The sequence below is a fragment of the Panthera leo genome, chromosome D4, assembly GCF_018350215.1.
Source record: "Panthera leo isolate Ple1 chromosome D4, P.leo_Ple1_pat1.1, whole genome shotgun sequence".
Lineage (NCBI taxonomy): Eukaryota > Metazoa > Chordata > Mammalia > Carnivora > Felidae > Panthera > Panthera leo.
This window is the reverse complement of record NC_056691.1, coordinates 25,073,854-25,088,173: the sequence shown is the minus strand read 5'-3', so window position 1 is coordinate 25,088,173 and position 14,320 is coordinate 25,073,854. Positions and strand designations below refer to the sequence as shown.

At 36.3% G+C, this 14,320-nt stretch overlaps 1 protein-coding gene across 4 annotated transcripts in view; it reads right to left on the bottom strand.

Moving 5' to 3' along the window:
• Window positions 1-2,932: 2,932 nt before the first annotated feature.
• RMI1 (RecQ mediated genome instability 1) overlaps window positions 2,933-14,320 on the bottom strand; it is a 29,226-nt gene continuing 17,838 nt past the window's right edge. For 2 of the 4 annotated variants that reach the window (XM_042913365.1, XM_042913366.1), the window contains one exon: window positions 11,033-13,787. In XM_042913365.1, the coding sequence (XP_042769299.1) occupies window positions 11,873-13,780 (1,908 nt within the window). In that variant the 5' untranslated portion in view covers window positions 13,781-13,787 and the 3' untranslated portion in view covers window positions 11,033-11,872. Of the gene's footprint in view, window positions 3,081-11,032; window positions 13,788-14,320 lie in introns of those variants that run through there. The other 2 variants (XR_006195945.1, XM_042913367.1) reach the window with 2 other exon arrangements.

Below are 14,320 nucleotides of genomic sequence, written 5' to 3'. Positions count from 1 at the left end.
TTTAATGAAACATTGTTTACAGTGTAAAAGAACAAAAAATAAGTGACATAAGCATTTTTTGTTCTCTGGATTTTTCCCCTTTTAAATCCCCTAAGTACCCAGGAAAGCTTTCCCTTGCTTCAGCTTCCCTTCCTAGTTTTTGTTAAGAGTGTGCCTGAAATCATTCAAGGAATTAGGCTAGAGGGAGGTAAAGGAGAAAAATAAGAAACCGGAAAGGGGAGGAGGAGAATTCCCCCAAGCAAACGGTGGGGTATGGGACCCCATAGAATGAGACCCATGTCCCCCTTCCTGCCAGTGCCCCAAGAGGTGACAGGACTCAAAAGGAATGGCTGCCGGATGCACCCAGGAAACTTAGGCTTGACACTGAGGTCAGGGATCAAACACCTAAAGAAACCAGAGTAAAGGGAGTCAAACAGCCTTACGGCCAATTTATGGGAAAGCTGAAAAGAAGCAAGTCTTTGAAAATTCCAGTGAGAACAAAAAAAACACTACATTATTCTTCATCTTCCTGCACCATTTATACTCCCTAGGCTATTTCTAGAGCTTCTATCCTTGGCAAACCTGGATGTACCTCGCATAACACAAAAAGAATCATTTGGGGCTAATGCCATAAATATATCAGCAGGTAAACAGTGTGAGGGATCAGTGGGGCCTCACCAAGCGTTCAACTCTTTCCAAAGCCCTCTGGGAATGTCACATGAATTTAAGGAATGGAAAGCAAACTATTATCTGTGGTTGAGTTTTCTATCAGTCCAGTCAAATTAAAAATATAGGAGAAAATGTGTGCTGCAACAGAAAACTGTCTTGTCTAGAGAACACCCCTCCTGGTTATAATGATCATATGGGAGCTGTTTTACAAGTCTGTAAATTGTAGATAACTGATAGTGCAAAATAATTCTTGTCTACAGACATGCGAATTCTGCCCTATCTGACAGATGCATTCACCCATCCCGCCACTGTGCAAAGACCAGTTTTGCCTCCATTTATACATTAATTTCAACATTCCTTTACTACATAAACATTTGTGGGTTTTTTTAAGTATTTCCTCTCAACCAGTTATAACATCTGCCTGTTCCTTCGTTGCTTAAGTTAAATAACATCTATAAAGTTTGTTCAATTTTATACCTGAGAGCCTGAATTTACTTTTTTGTTTTTTATTTTAAAATTTTACTTTAATGTGTATTTATTTTTGAGAGAGCGAGAGAGAGACAGAGCACGAGCAGGGGAGGGGCAGAGAGAGAGGGAGACACAGAATCCAAAGCAGGCTCTAGGCTCCAAGCTGTCAGCACAGAGCCCGACACGGGACTCGAACCCACGAACTGCGAGATCACGACCTGAGCCAAAGTCAGAGGCTAAACCAACTGAGCCATTCAGGTACCCATGAATTTACTTTTTTTAAAAGTATCTTTTCACAGAAGGTAATAAATGTAAGATTTCTCATATCTCTGAGTTTATAAAGATTCATATCCACAACAAACATATAACTAAATAAGCCCTAGAAAGAGCTAACTGAAAATGACTTAAGGTAATCAACACTGGAGAATAGAATCACAGGTTGTCCTTACTCATTCTTTTACCTCTTTAGGATACAGTTCAGTCTGTATCCTACTTTAATTTCTTCTCTGAGCTACAATTGATCTTGGAAATCAATTGATATTATAGTTCATACTCACTAGATAATTGGAATGCACTGTTCAGCAACAAAGTCAAAAAGTATTTTAACCTATTACAGAAAGATAGGTCTATACCAGTAACTCTGCATTAAATGAAGCATATCCAACACAGAATATTTAAAATTCTGTACCTATCTCTCCAACTACTTCCATGCTACTATCAAGAGGCACAAAGGGCAAGGGAAAGAGAAAATCTGTGAGAAAACCTATTACCTGAGCGTCCTTAATCAAGAGATAAAGGTGGCTTATGGTTAGAATGATCCCAACATGGAGGCACCTGGGTGGCTCAGTTGGTTAAGCACCCAACTCTGGATTTTGGCTCAGATCATGATCTCAGTTTGTGGTTTTGAGCCTCGCTTCAGGCTCCATGCTGACAGCAGGGAGTCTGCTTCGGATCCTCTCTTTCCCTTTCTCTTTGCCCCTTCCCTGCGCATGCTCACTCTCTCTCTCTCTCAAAATAATAAACTTAAAAATAAAAATTCCAATGTGATGGGGAAGAGTAAATATATTGGAGCTATGTTCTAGAGGTAATACTTAAAGAATATTGCCTATTATCAAACCACTGCTATAGATATATAGATAATAGCTATTCTTCCCTCCCCTCCCGCTTTAAAATTTTTTTAATGTGGTAAGAGAATAGCAATTCTTTTTTAAAACTTTTTAACGTTTTTTTTTTTTTTTAATTTATTTTTGAGACAGAGAGAGACAGAGCATGAACGGGGGAGGGTCAAAGAGAGAGGGAGACACAGAATCTGAAACAGGGTCCAGGCTCTGAGCGGTCAGCACAGAGCCCGAAGCGGGGCTCGAACTCACGGACCGCGATATCATGACCTGAGCCGAAGTCGGACCCTTAACCGACTGAGCCAACCAGGCGCCCCGAGAATAGCAATTCTTAACCACATGTATTAATATAATTAATATGGAGAACTAGTTACAAAGGAGTTGAAAATACTGACAAGCCTCAGGGAATCATGAGACAATGCAGAGATGAGCAAAGAAAGCAGGAAGCTGCTAACCCCTAGGGCTAGAGGGATCAAGACAGGAGGTAACAACCCAACTAAAATCAGAGTGCCCAGCTGGCTCCGTTGGAAGGGCACGCAACTCTTGATCTCAGGGTTATGAGTTTGAACCAGACGTTGGGTGTAGGAGATACATACATACATACATACACTTAAAAAGAAATAACCCAACTAAAAGCAATTGGAAAGGGATGAGTATTAATTTTCTATTGTGTAACAAATTAACCCAAACTTAGTAGCTTAAAACAACACACATTTATTATGCCACAATTTCTGCGGGTGAAGAGTCAGGCGCAGATTAGGGGGTTCCATACTTGGGGTGGCAAGACTGCAATCAAGGTGCTAGCCAGGGCTTGTCTCTGGGCTTAAATAGGGATGGATCCATTTGCTATAAAAAAAAAAAATTATTGAAACATCTGGTAAAACTGGAATGAAGTCTAAGAGTTAGATGGTAGTAACATAATATTTCCTGAATTTGATGGTGCTACTCTGATTATATTCATTTATTATAACTGTTTATGGGAAGTGTTGCTCAACTCTTTGGAGGTAATATGACTTGAATTTGCATTCCCATATAAATTTTAGAATCAGCTTGATGCACACTAAAATAATCCTGCTGAGGATGATACTGCATTGAATCCATCGATCAATTTGAAGAGAGTGGATATCTTTAAAATATTAAGTACTCCAATTTAGTATTCAGTTAATAACTGAATTTGCTTTGATCTTCTTTAGCGTTTTTCAGTATTTTGTAGTTTTTAGTGGACAAGTCTTGCAAAGCTCTCCCTATATCTATTCCAAAGATTAAGATTTTTTTATGCTGCTATAAATAACAATTTCTCGTTTCATTTTTATGTTGGCATATAAAAATAGAACTTTTTTAAAACATTTTTTTAATATTGTTCTATATGTAATAGGAACCTTGCCAAGTACACTTACTACTTCTAATAGTTTATAGATTTTGGATTTTCTACATACACACTCTGTCATTTACAAATAATCAGGCTTATTTCTTCCTCTCCAACACGTTTTTTGTTTTTGTTTTTTCTTGCCTTATTACTATGACTAGGACCTTCAGAACAATGTTGAGTAACAGACATCCTGATCTTATTCCCAATCTCAAGTACGATGTCTGCTGTAGATTTTACAGAGATCTTTTTTTTTTTATGTTTATTTATTTTGAGAGAGCAAGCATGTGCACCTGAGCAGGAGAGGGGCAGAGAGAGAGAGAGAGAATCCCAAGCAGGCTCCACTTGTCAGCACGGAGCCTGAGGCAGGGCTTCGTGTCACAAACCATAAGATCATGACTTGAGCCAAAATCAAGAGTCAGAAGTTTAAGCAACTGAGCCACCCAGGTGCCTCAATATTTTTTATCAAAATAAGAAAGTTCCCTCTTGGGACACCTGGGTGGCTCAGTTGGTTAAGTGTCTTACTCAATTTCAGCTCAGGTCATGATCTCACTGTTCTTAAGATCAAGCCCCAGGTTGGGCTCTGGGCAGACAGGTGGAGCCTGCTTGGGATTCTCTCTCCCTGTCTCGCCCTCTGCCCCTCCCCCACTCATGCTAACTCTCAAAATAAACAAACATTAAAAAAAGAAGGTTCCCTCTTCCTAGTTTGGTGAGTTTTTAATATGAATATCAAATGCTTTTTCTGCACCTATTGAAATGACCTTATAGTTTTTTTTTTCAATGTGAAGTACATTGGTTAAATTATCTTTGCATTCCTGAAAAAAAAAAAAACCCACTTTGTCATGTATTCTTTTTCATATTTTAATATTTAATTTGCTAATATTGTACTTAGGTTGAACTTGTATTTTGGAATTATATTCATGAAAGAGTTGTCTGTAATTCTTTCTTTTAATCTCCTATGTATGTTCAAAGTTATGTCAGCTTGGTAAAAAGAGTTCAGAAATGTTCTCTCATTGTCTAATCCCTAGAATTTATGTAGACTTGATATAATATTTGAAAGAATTCAGTGGGGATACCATCAAGGCCTGGAATTGGTGGGAAGATTTTAAGTAACAGATTTGATTACTTTTTTATTTAGATATATATTTACATACCATAAAACTCACCCTTTTAAAGTATAAAATTGAGTGGCACTTAGTGTATTCATTAAATTGTGCAATCATCACCACTAAGTCCAGAGCAGTTAAATCATCCCAAAAAGAAACTCCACATCCATTAGCAGTCACTCACCAATCATCCTCCCTCCTGCTGGAGTGAACTATTATGAATTATTTCATATAAGTGGGACCATACTCTACGAAGTCTTTTATATTGCTTCTACTTAGAATAATGTTTTTCAAGATTCATCCATGTTGTTGGATGGATACCATTCCATCATACATATGTACATTTTGTTTATCCATTCATCAGTTGATATACATATGGCTTGTTTCAATTTGGGGGTTATTACTAATGCTGTTATGAACACTGACATGCAAGTTTTTGTGTGAGGATATGCTTTCAATTTTCTCGGGTAAGAATGGAAGAATGCTAAGTCATACGGCAACTATGTTTAACTTTCTGAAGAACTGCCAGACTGTTTTACAAAGTGACTGTACCATTTTATAGCCCATCAGCAACATAGGAGGGTTCCAGTTTCCCCACATCCTTGCCAACAACTGCCGTTGCCTGTCTTTTCAATTGTTGCCTGTCTTTTCAATTATAGCTATCCTAGTAGGTATGAAATAGTGTCTCATTGTGGTTTCATTTAGATCTCCCTAATGACTAATGATGTTGAGCATCATCTCACGTGTTTATTGGCAATTTATTATCTTCTTTGGAAAGATATCTATTCATATACTTTGCCCATTTTTACCCTGAGTTGTCTTTTTACTGTTGAGTTGCAGAGTTGTTCATATATTCTAGATATTAGTCTCTTACAAATATGTGATTTGCTCCCATTGCTCCATTCTTTCATTCTCACATTCTAGGAGTTGTCTTTTGACTTTCTCGAGTGTCTTTTAAAGCACAGTGTTTTTAATTTTGATGAAGTCCAATTTATCTATTTTTCATTTGGTTGCTTGTGCTTCACATATGTAAGAAATGACTGCCTCATGCAAGGTCACAGAGACAACTATGTTTTCTACCAAAGAGTTTTATAGTTATAGCATTTAAATTTAGGTATCTGATGCATTTTGAGTTAATTTTGGGATAGTGTGAGGGAGAGATTCAACTTCATTCCCTGGCATAAGGCTATGCAGTTGTCTCAACATCATTTGTTGAAAAGACTATTAGTTCTGTTCATCAAATAGATTCAACTATTTTAACAAATACAGAGCTATTCAGATTTTTATTTTTTTAGAAATGTCTACACACAGGGGCACCTGGGTGGCTCAGTTAACTGTCCGACTCCTGGTTTTGGCGCAGGTCATGATCTCACAGTTCGTTGAGTTTGAGCCCCACATTGGACTCTGTGCTGATGGTGCAGAGCCTGCTTGGGATTCTCTCTCTCCCTCTCCTGCTCACGTGTTCTCTCTCAAAATAAATACATAAAACTTTTTTTTTTTAATTAAAAAAAAAAAAGGAAGAAAGAAAGAAATCTCCATACACAGAGTGGGATTTGAACTCACAACCCTGAGATCAAGTCACATGCTCTTCTGACTGAACCAGCCAGGCACCCCCTAGATTTTCTTATCTGTATTTTTTCAGGTACTTGACCACTTCATCTAAAATTTTAAATGCAGCAACATGCACTTACTCATACCTTCTTGAAAGATTTTTAATGAATGCAGAAGCAGTGAGTGATGTCTCCATTTCATTTTTTTTTTTAAGTTTTATTTAAGTAATCTCTATACTCAACACAACCCCAAGATCAAGAGTCGCATGCTCTTCTGAGTCAGCCAGCACCCCTCCATTTCATTTCTGATATTTGTTCCTTCACTTTTTTCATTTGTCTTGCTGTGGATGTCTTCTCAACATGACTCAACTTTGTTAATTCTAATATGTTCGCTTTCTATTCCAATAAATTAAGCTCCTTCTTCCCTCTTTGTGCTTTAGTTTTTAATAACTTGAAGCCATTCATTGACTTTTAGCTTTTATTCCCTTGTAATAAATAGTCCCCTCTAAGCACAGCTTCATCTATACATCATGAATTTTGATGTTTTATTTTTATAGTAAAAATTTTTGATTTTTTCCTTAACTCAAGATGATTTTGGAGTATGTTTTGTAGTTTCTAAATATGATATTTTCTAGCCTTTTTTTCCCCTAGCTCATTTTCCTTTTTTAAGTAATCCTTATGACCACATGAGGCTCATGACCCTGAGATCAGGAGTTGCATGTTTCACTGACTGAGTCAGCCAGGTGTCTCCTCCTTATTTTATTTATGGTCAGAGAATGTACTAAGATTGATAATTTTTTGATTCTTTAGACTTCCCCTCTGTTAAGCAGGTGGTCAACTTTTGTAAATCTCCCACATGTACATGAAAAAAAACATGTATTATACATTTGTCAAATACAGTAGCCTACACATGGTGGTTAGGGCTCCTGTATTTTCTATAACCATGCCAACCTTTTTTCTATGACTGTGTAATCTATGACTGTGGATTTCTCTTAGTTCTTGTGATAAATTTAGAAGCTATTGAATTCTATAAATTTAAAATTGCTACACCATTCTGGCGAATTAGTCCTCGCATGATCAACTGTTTCTCTACTATGAGTTTTTTGTCTGAAATTATATTAATATAGCCACAGCAGCTTCCATTGTTTACATGTCTACATCCTTTCACTTTTCACCTTTCTGTAGACATTTTGGGTCTCTTTTGTATATAACTGGGTTGTATCATTATCTGAAAATGTCTTTAACTGGAGGATTTTACTCCATTTACACTTACTGCAATATCTGATATATTGGGATTTAAACATACCACCTTAACAATTGTTTTCCTTGTCACTTTTCCCGGGTTTTCAGTCTTGCTTTCTTTTTAGGTTGATTACTTTTTTTTCCCGTTGTTCTATTTTATCCCACTAGTATATAGTAATATACTTTTACAAATCTTTTAATGTGGTTACCCTAAATATTACAACATGCAACTCTGAATATTCAAGTCTAATATAAAATGATGACTTAAACCTTTCCTCAGACATAATGACTTTAAAACTTTTCCATTTATCCTCCTCTCAATTTACATAACATTGTTTTCATGTACTTTAGTCCTATTTTCTTTTTAATGCTAAAGATACTACTTTAGGTTTAATATCACTATATATATATATATATATATATATATATATATATATATATATATATATATATATATACATATTTTTTTTTTTTTTTTTAAGAGAAAAAGAGAATGCATGAAAGTTGAGGAGGGGCAGAGGGAAAACGAATTTTAAGCTCCATGCTCTGCATGGATCAACACCTGAGCCACCCAGGCGCCCCTGTTTTAAAATCACTATTAACTTAAACCCCCATATTTACCCTTTCTGTTATTCCTCATTCCTTTTTTCATCTCCAATCTTCTATCTGGCATCATTTTCCTTCTACTTAATGACATCATTTTTGTGGTTAGGAAAAATTTCTCACTTTTTGTGTGATATATGTTATTTTTTTAATTTTAGAGAAAAAGAGCATGCATGCAAGCAGGAGACGGGGGGGAGGGAGAGAGAGAGAGAGAGAGAGAGAGAGAGAGAGAGAGAGAGAGAAAGAATCTCAAGCGGGCTCCATGCTCAGCGCGGAGAGTAGGAATATTAATTTTACCTTTCACACTCTTATTGTTAACATTTGTGCTTGGTATAGAAATCTAGATTTGCAGTTATTTTAATTCCATCACTTTGAAGATGCCATTCCATTGTCTTCTGATTGCCACTGGTTTTACAGTCTGTTATCATATATTTGCTCCTTTGGAACATGCCTCATTTCTTCCACTGCTCTAGACTTTTTTCCCTAGTTCTTAAAAATGGTAATATCTACATAATTATGACTTTCTCTGAATGTATCTTGCTTGAGGTTTGTGGGACTTCCAGAACCTACAGTGTGGGAGGCCGGACCCCGGTGCCAGGCTGAGACCGGGTCGAGCAACGGCTCCCTGTTGACTCAGCCAACCCGGTGGTTCCCCCTCCCATTCCCCCATTTGCAAAGGCATACGAAAGCCTTGTCAAGGCTGAGAAAGTTAATTCCTGAAGCCTGTGGTCTGTGGGTGTTGGCAGTAATGTTACCCCCCTTTTCTACCCCGGGTCAAATAGAAACAAACATGGGAACTGTGTTTTGCTAGCAATCTATCAACAAGGTCTTGTTGTGACCCGTTTAGAAAGTTCACAAGGTACACAGAACTAAATGTTTTGGCTGGCAGCGATCATGTGAAACCTGTTCTTAGAATGACCTGATCCATAAGAGTCTTATATTATAAAAGATTGTGTACAGCAACAATAAAGCCGTCACTTGGGCCATCAGCCCAGGGGACCCTCCTATTCCCAAACTGGCTTCTCTTCTCTTTTTTTTTCTTACATTCCCCTACCCTCAGGACCCTGATCTCGGTGTTTGTTGCGCCGGTCGGAACACTACAGCTTGATGATTTTCATAAAATTTAAAGGTTTCTTAAGAATTAACTTCAAACATTCTTTCTTGTCTTTCTGGAACTGCAATTACATTAATGTTGGCCCATCTCTGTGTTATATTCTTTTCTGGTTCTCTCCCATCCTTTGGACTCTCTATACATTATTCTGAATTTTTTTTCTTCTGACCAAACTTAATTCACAATTCCTTCAGCTATATTTCATCTGGTGTTAAACTCGCTCACTAAATTCTTAATTTTAGCTTTGTTTTTATTTTTTAAATTCCTAATTCTATACTGAATTTTATCCAGAATTTAACAGAATAAGAGAGAAGCAATAAGTACAGTAAAACATACATAATATTAGTCTGTACAATGTACAGGATGGCATGAAAGTAGGCAGGGGAATTTAACACTTCAATGGACACCTAAAGCTTAAGTTAAGTTGGAAATCGTATGAAACAGTTTGAGAAGGGAGATCACTATGAGCTTGAGTATGAAAACATGAAGTATATTCCCCCACATGTTTGGGGAATTACAAATTGATATGACTAAAATTTAGGGGCAGACTAGGTAGGTGGAGAATAATGGAGGAAGACTAAAAAGAAGGCAAGGGCCAGATCACAGAAGACCTTACATACTAGATGAAGAGTTTATACCTCACCCTATAAGAAGGTTAACAAAGAAAAAAACGGTAAATTTATTCTAGAAAGGTCATTCAGGCAGAATTATGGGAAAAGGTATGAGGACAAAATAAGGCACAAATCAATTAGTAAATCTACTGGAATATCAAAGCCAGAGAAGACCAGAGCCAGAATCACAGCACCAATACAGAAGGATGGACTAATATGGTAAAGTACTGTACCCAGTCTTCAGGGACTGAATATGAAAAGGAAATAAGGTCTAATCCCAGCTTTCAAGCACTAGTCAGAGATAAGAGTACCACAGAACATTTAGAAGAAAGACAGTGTAGGATAATACCATCTCATTTAGATCTCTTCTAGTAAAAAGGCTATGCAAGTATACAGAAGAGGTTACTATTAGAGCACATATCAGTAAAATCTGTGTTGTACCTTGAATTCTGATTATCATCCTTCAAATATAATGGCAAAGATTTTTAAAATATTTTTTATTACATCTATACCATATTTACATATAAGTATTTACCTTAACTTCTAGATATTTTCCTATTATGTTATTTTAATTAAAACAAAACCATGTTTTTTCTTACTTAAGGATTTGATTAAGGTTTTAAAACTCAAGACACTTTAGGGGCACTTATTTGGCTCAGATGGTAAAGCATGCAATTCTTGATCTCAAGGTAGGGAGCCCAAGTCCTACACTGGGTGTAGATCTTATTTAAAACAAAACAAAACAAAACAAAACAAAACAAAACAAAACAAAGCAAAACAAAAACTGGGGCACCTCGGTGGCTCAGTTAAGAATCTGACTTTGGCTCAGGTCATGATCTTGTGGTTCATGAGTTCTAACCCCATATCAGGCTCTACTGTCAACATGGAGCCTGCTTCCGATCCTCTGTCTGTGCCCCTCACCAGCTCATGCTCTCTCTCTCTCAGAAATAAACATTTAAAAGAAAAAAACTGAGAATGTTTTAAGTTTGCAAAGACAAAAGATTAATAAAAGTAACTTTACCTTTCAAATGTGACTTAAAAAAATTTTTTTTAATGTTTATTCATTTTTGAGAGACAGAGAAAGACAGAGCATGATGAGCAGGAAGGGGCAGAGAGAAGGAGACACAGAATCCGAAGCAGGCTCCCAGGCTCCGAGCCGTCAGCACAGAGCCCGACGAGGGGCTTGAACTCACGAACTGCGAGATCATGACCTGAGCCGAAGTCGGACGCTCAATCGACTGAGCCACCCAGGCACCCCTCAAATGTGACTTTTTAACAGCAAAATAGAAAAGTGGTAAACCGTCTCCATTAAAAAAACAAAACAAAACAAACAAAAAAACAATACTCCCAACAAAACTAAAGGTAAGCTTACATGTTGAGCTAATTCAGATAGTACATAAAGACATGGACAACCACCTTATTTTAACCCCCCCAAAAAAAGTATTTACTGAATCTTATATTCAAGTTTTCCATATACAATTCGAAATAAATTATCCTTGAAAATAAGATGTTTAAACCATGCAACATAATCTCTGCAATTGTACCTAGTTAATATAATATTTGCCTTAAGTATACCAGACAAATATTTACAAAATAAAAACCAGCAGAAGTATTTTTGTATCTGACAGCCTGACATTCTAATCCACTGGATTAACATTGTTTCCTAAATATAGTAATATAAAAAAATCTCTTTGGGTACTCAACACATTAGAAGTACAACTATCTATTTATAATTGCCAACTTCCAACAATATGACACATCAGTAAACACCAACACTTTAGCTATCGTTATGTGAAATGACAAGTGAGAAACAAAACTCTCAATAACGATGGGTCACCAAATTCTTTCGTCTAACAGTTATTATAAAAAAAATTTATTTAAGAAACCTAAATACACATTCATGATTAAACATTTTAAAATTCAACTAAAATGTTATAAAATTTCCTTTTTCTCTTTTACAAAACAAAGTCTCAAACATAAAAGGTTAAATTTAATGTTAAATATTTCTTTTTTGGGGGGGGAATTGTTTTCTGATACTATCTTAGTAAATTATTTATTCAGCCGCTTTTTTAGGTTCTCAAGGTGTTCCATTTCAACATCCTGTAATGCCAGTACTATTGCTTTAGACAAGGAGGGATTAAATGAAATCGTCATTAGACAACACAAATCTATTAAATCTCTCTGACACTTCTGCAAACCTTCCAGGAACTTTTGGTATTGAAGAGGATCCTTCTTTAACTGTTTCATTTCTGGTACTGAAAACCCTATCAGACTAGTAAGTATCTCATCCACAAAGTCTACATCTAGATATCCAGTACCATCAGAAATCTTTGCTGTTATACTCCAAATGCCACCAGAACTTGAAAGATTTCCAGTTAAGGTTACAATAAATGCTTTGACCTTCACTGTTGTAACTTCCTTTGGTTTGCTGGCCATTAGGACAGACAAATAGATAAAGGGCGGAGAATACAAATCCATGGCAATAGAAAGATTAGTGTTGTTCTCTGATGGTCTTAAAGAACAAGACTGTAAATGATGATCATTTTCATTAGAAAGGTGTGAACTCCTTTTTGGTACATAATTTACCAGCTCTCCCTTTGATATTTTATTTAAGGAATGTCCATCTGCACTGCTGAAGGTTTGTTTTACTTTATTACCTGTCTCTGAGTCCTTATCTTTATTTGTAAAATCATGGGGTAGGGGTACATTACTATGAACTGAAAAAACGCTACTGTTTTTGTCTTCAACAGATGGACAACTAAATAATTTGTCTTCATTAGTCACTTGTTCGGATACATTTTTTTCATTCCAATTACGGTTTCCACTTTTGCAAATCAAAGAAAAATTATTTGGAGTATTAGGTTTATGTAAAAATCTCTCTATGCTTTCATCTGGGGTTCTGCTCAAAGTCACTGGCTGTAATTCTTTAGTCTTCATTTGTTCTTTCTGGACAGTTTCTTCTAAAAGCAAGGCCTCCTCCAATGAAAAGTCATCTAATTCCCCATCAGTGAAATGCATAGGTTGATTTGGTTGTTTCTCCTTTGGTTTTGGAGAAATAATATGTCGTGATTCAAAACTTGACTGTCTTGTGGGAACAGTATTTGAGGAACTACCTGTGCTGAAGCATCTTCTTCCTAAGGAGGTGTCATTATTTGCTGCAAGCTCATTTTCATCAAGACTTGCCAAGAGTTCTTCATCAGAAGGTCCTAATGCAGGATCCAGAACATCTGTAATTCCAGGGATGGTCTGGTTACAATTATTTGGTATGACTGAAACTACAGGATCAGGTTCCCCAATTAATCTTGCAAGTACTTTTTCTTGGGCATATTCCTCTGAAAGGGCATCTACTTCTCCTCCCAAAATCTTCACATTTTCTGGTTTCAATAAAAGAACACCAAGACGGAAAGAAATGTTTCCATAAATCAAAATTTTTGTACCTGGGGCAAGATCACTATGAAGAGCTGGAATAGACTGATATTCCATTCCCTGCATTTGTACAACTCCATCAGTTAGTTGTAACATCAACATTCGTGAAGGCTTTGCTTCCCAAGGTTTTAGGGTTACTTGTGTTTCAGCTGTAACTAAGTCATTCGTTGTATTCTTTCCTCTCAACTTTTGTATCTGGGAATATGCAGGTTGACTTACATCAACCAATGAATTAATCTGCAAAGCAAAAAATCCATTCAGTTCTCCTTTTGGAACTTCTAAAATGCCGTCAGGTAAAACAGGATGTTCCAAATCTCTCAGGTCAGTAAGGAGCCACTGCTCAAACACTTGTTTATTCATTTGTGCCTGACTCAAATTAACATTATCATTTTCTTCTTGGATCCAGTTAATACAAGCTTCCAACCACATTAGAGGTACTTTAACATGCCACGTAGCTAAAAGCCAGGTTTCAACTCTTAATGCAATATTAGTTACACTCATTTCTTTTAAAATAAAAGAAATATTATGCATGTATTACCTGAAAACAAAAAACAAAAAAAAATTATAATTCAGTATATTTAAATACAGTTTCTACAATTCTCTACAATGCACAGGTATAACCACACCCTTTAGATTTTTCTCTCTTCAACATCTTAAAATTCTTTGACTTTCTACATGGCCAAAATTCAAATACCAGAAGTAATCCGGTTATATAATGAGAAAAGCAAAAGGTTTGAGACAGATATATTCCGATTTGAAAGCTAGTTCTGTCAAGTTACAAGTTCTGTGGCCTAATACAAATTTCTTAACTTCTCTAACCCAGTTTTTTCATCTGTAAAATGTCAATACCACCATTTATCTTCCAGGGTTGTTGTGAAGATTGTACAATTAACATTTGTAAAGTATAATGTCAGACCTATGAAAGACACTCAGTAAATGGTAGTTATTATATTAATAACCAGATTCTAATCATTTAAAATTTAGTCAAGAAACAATAGTCGCTAAGGTTGTTTTCCTATGTATAATTCATGTTCTATTAAAATGTTTACCATTAGGGTGCCTGGGTGGCTC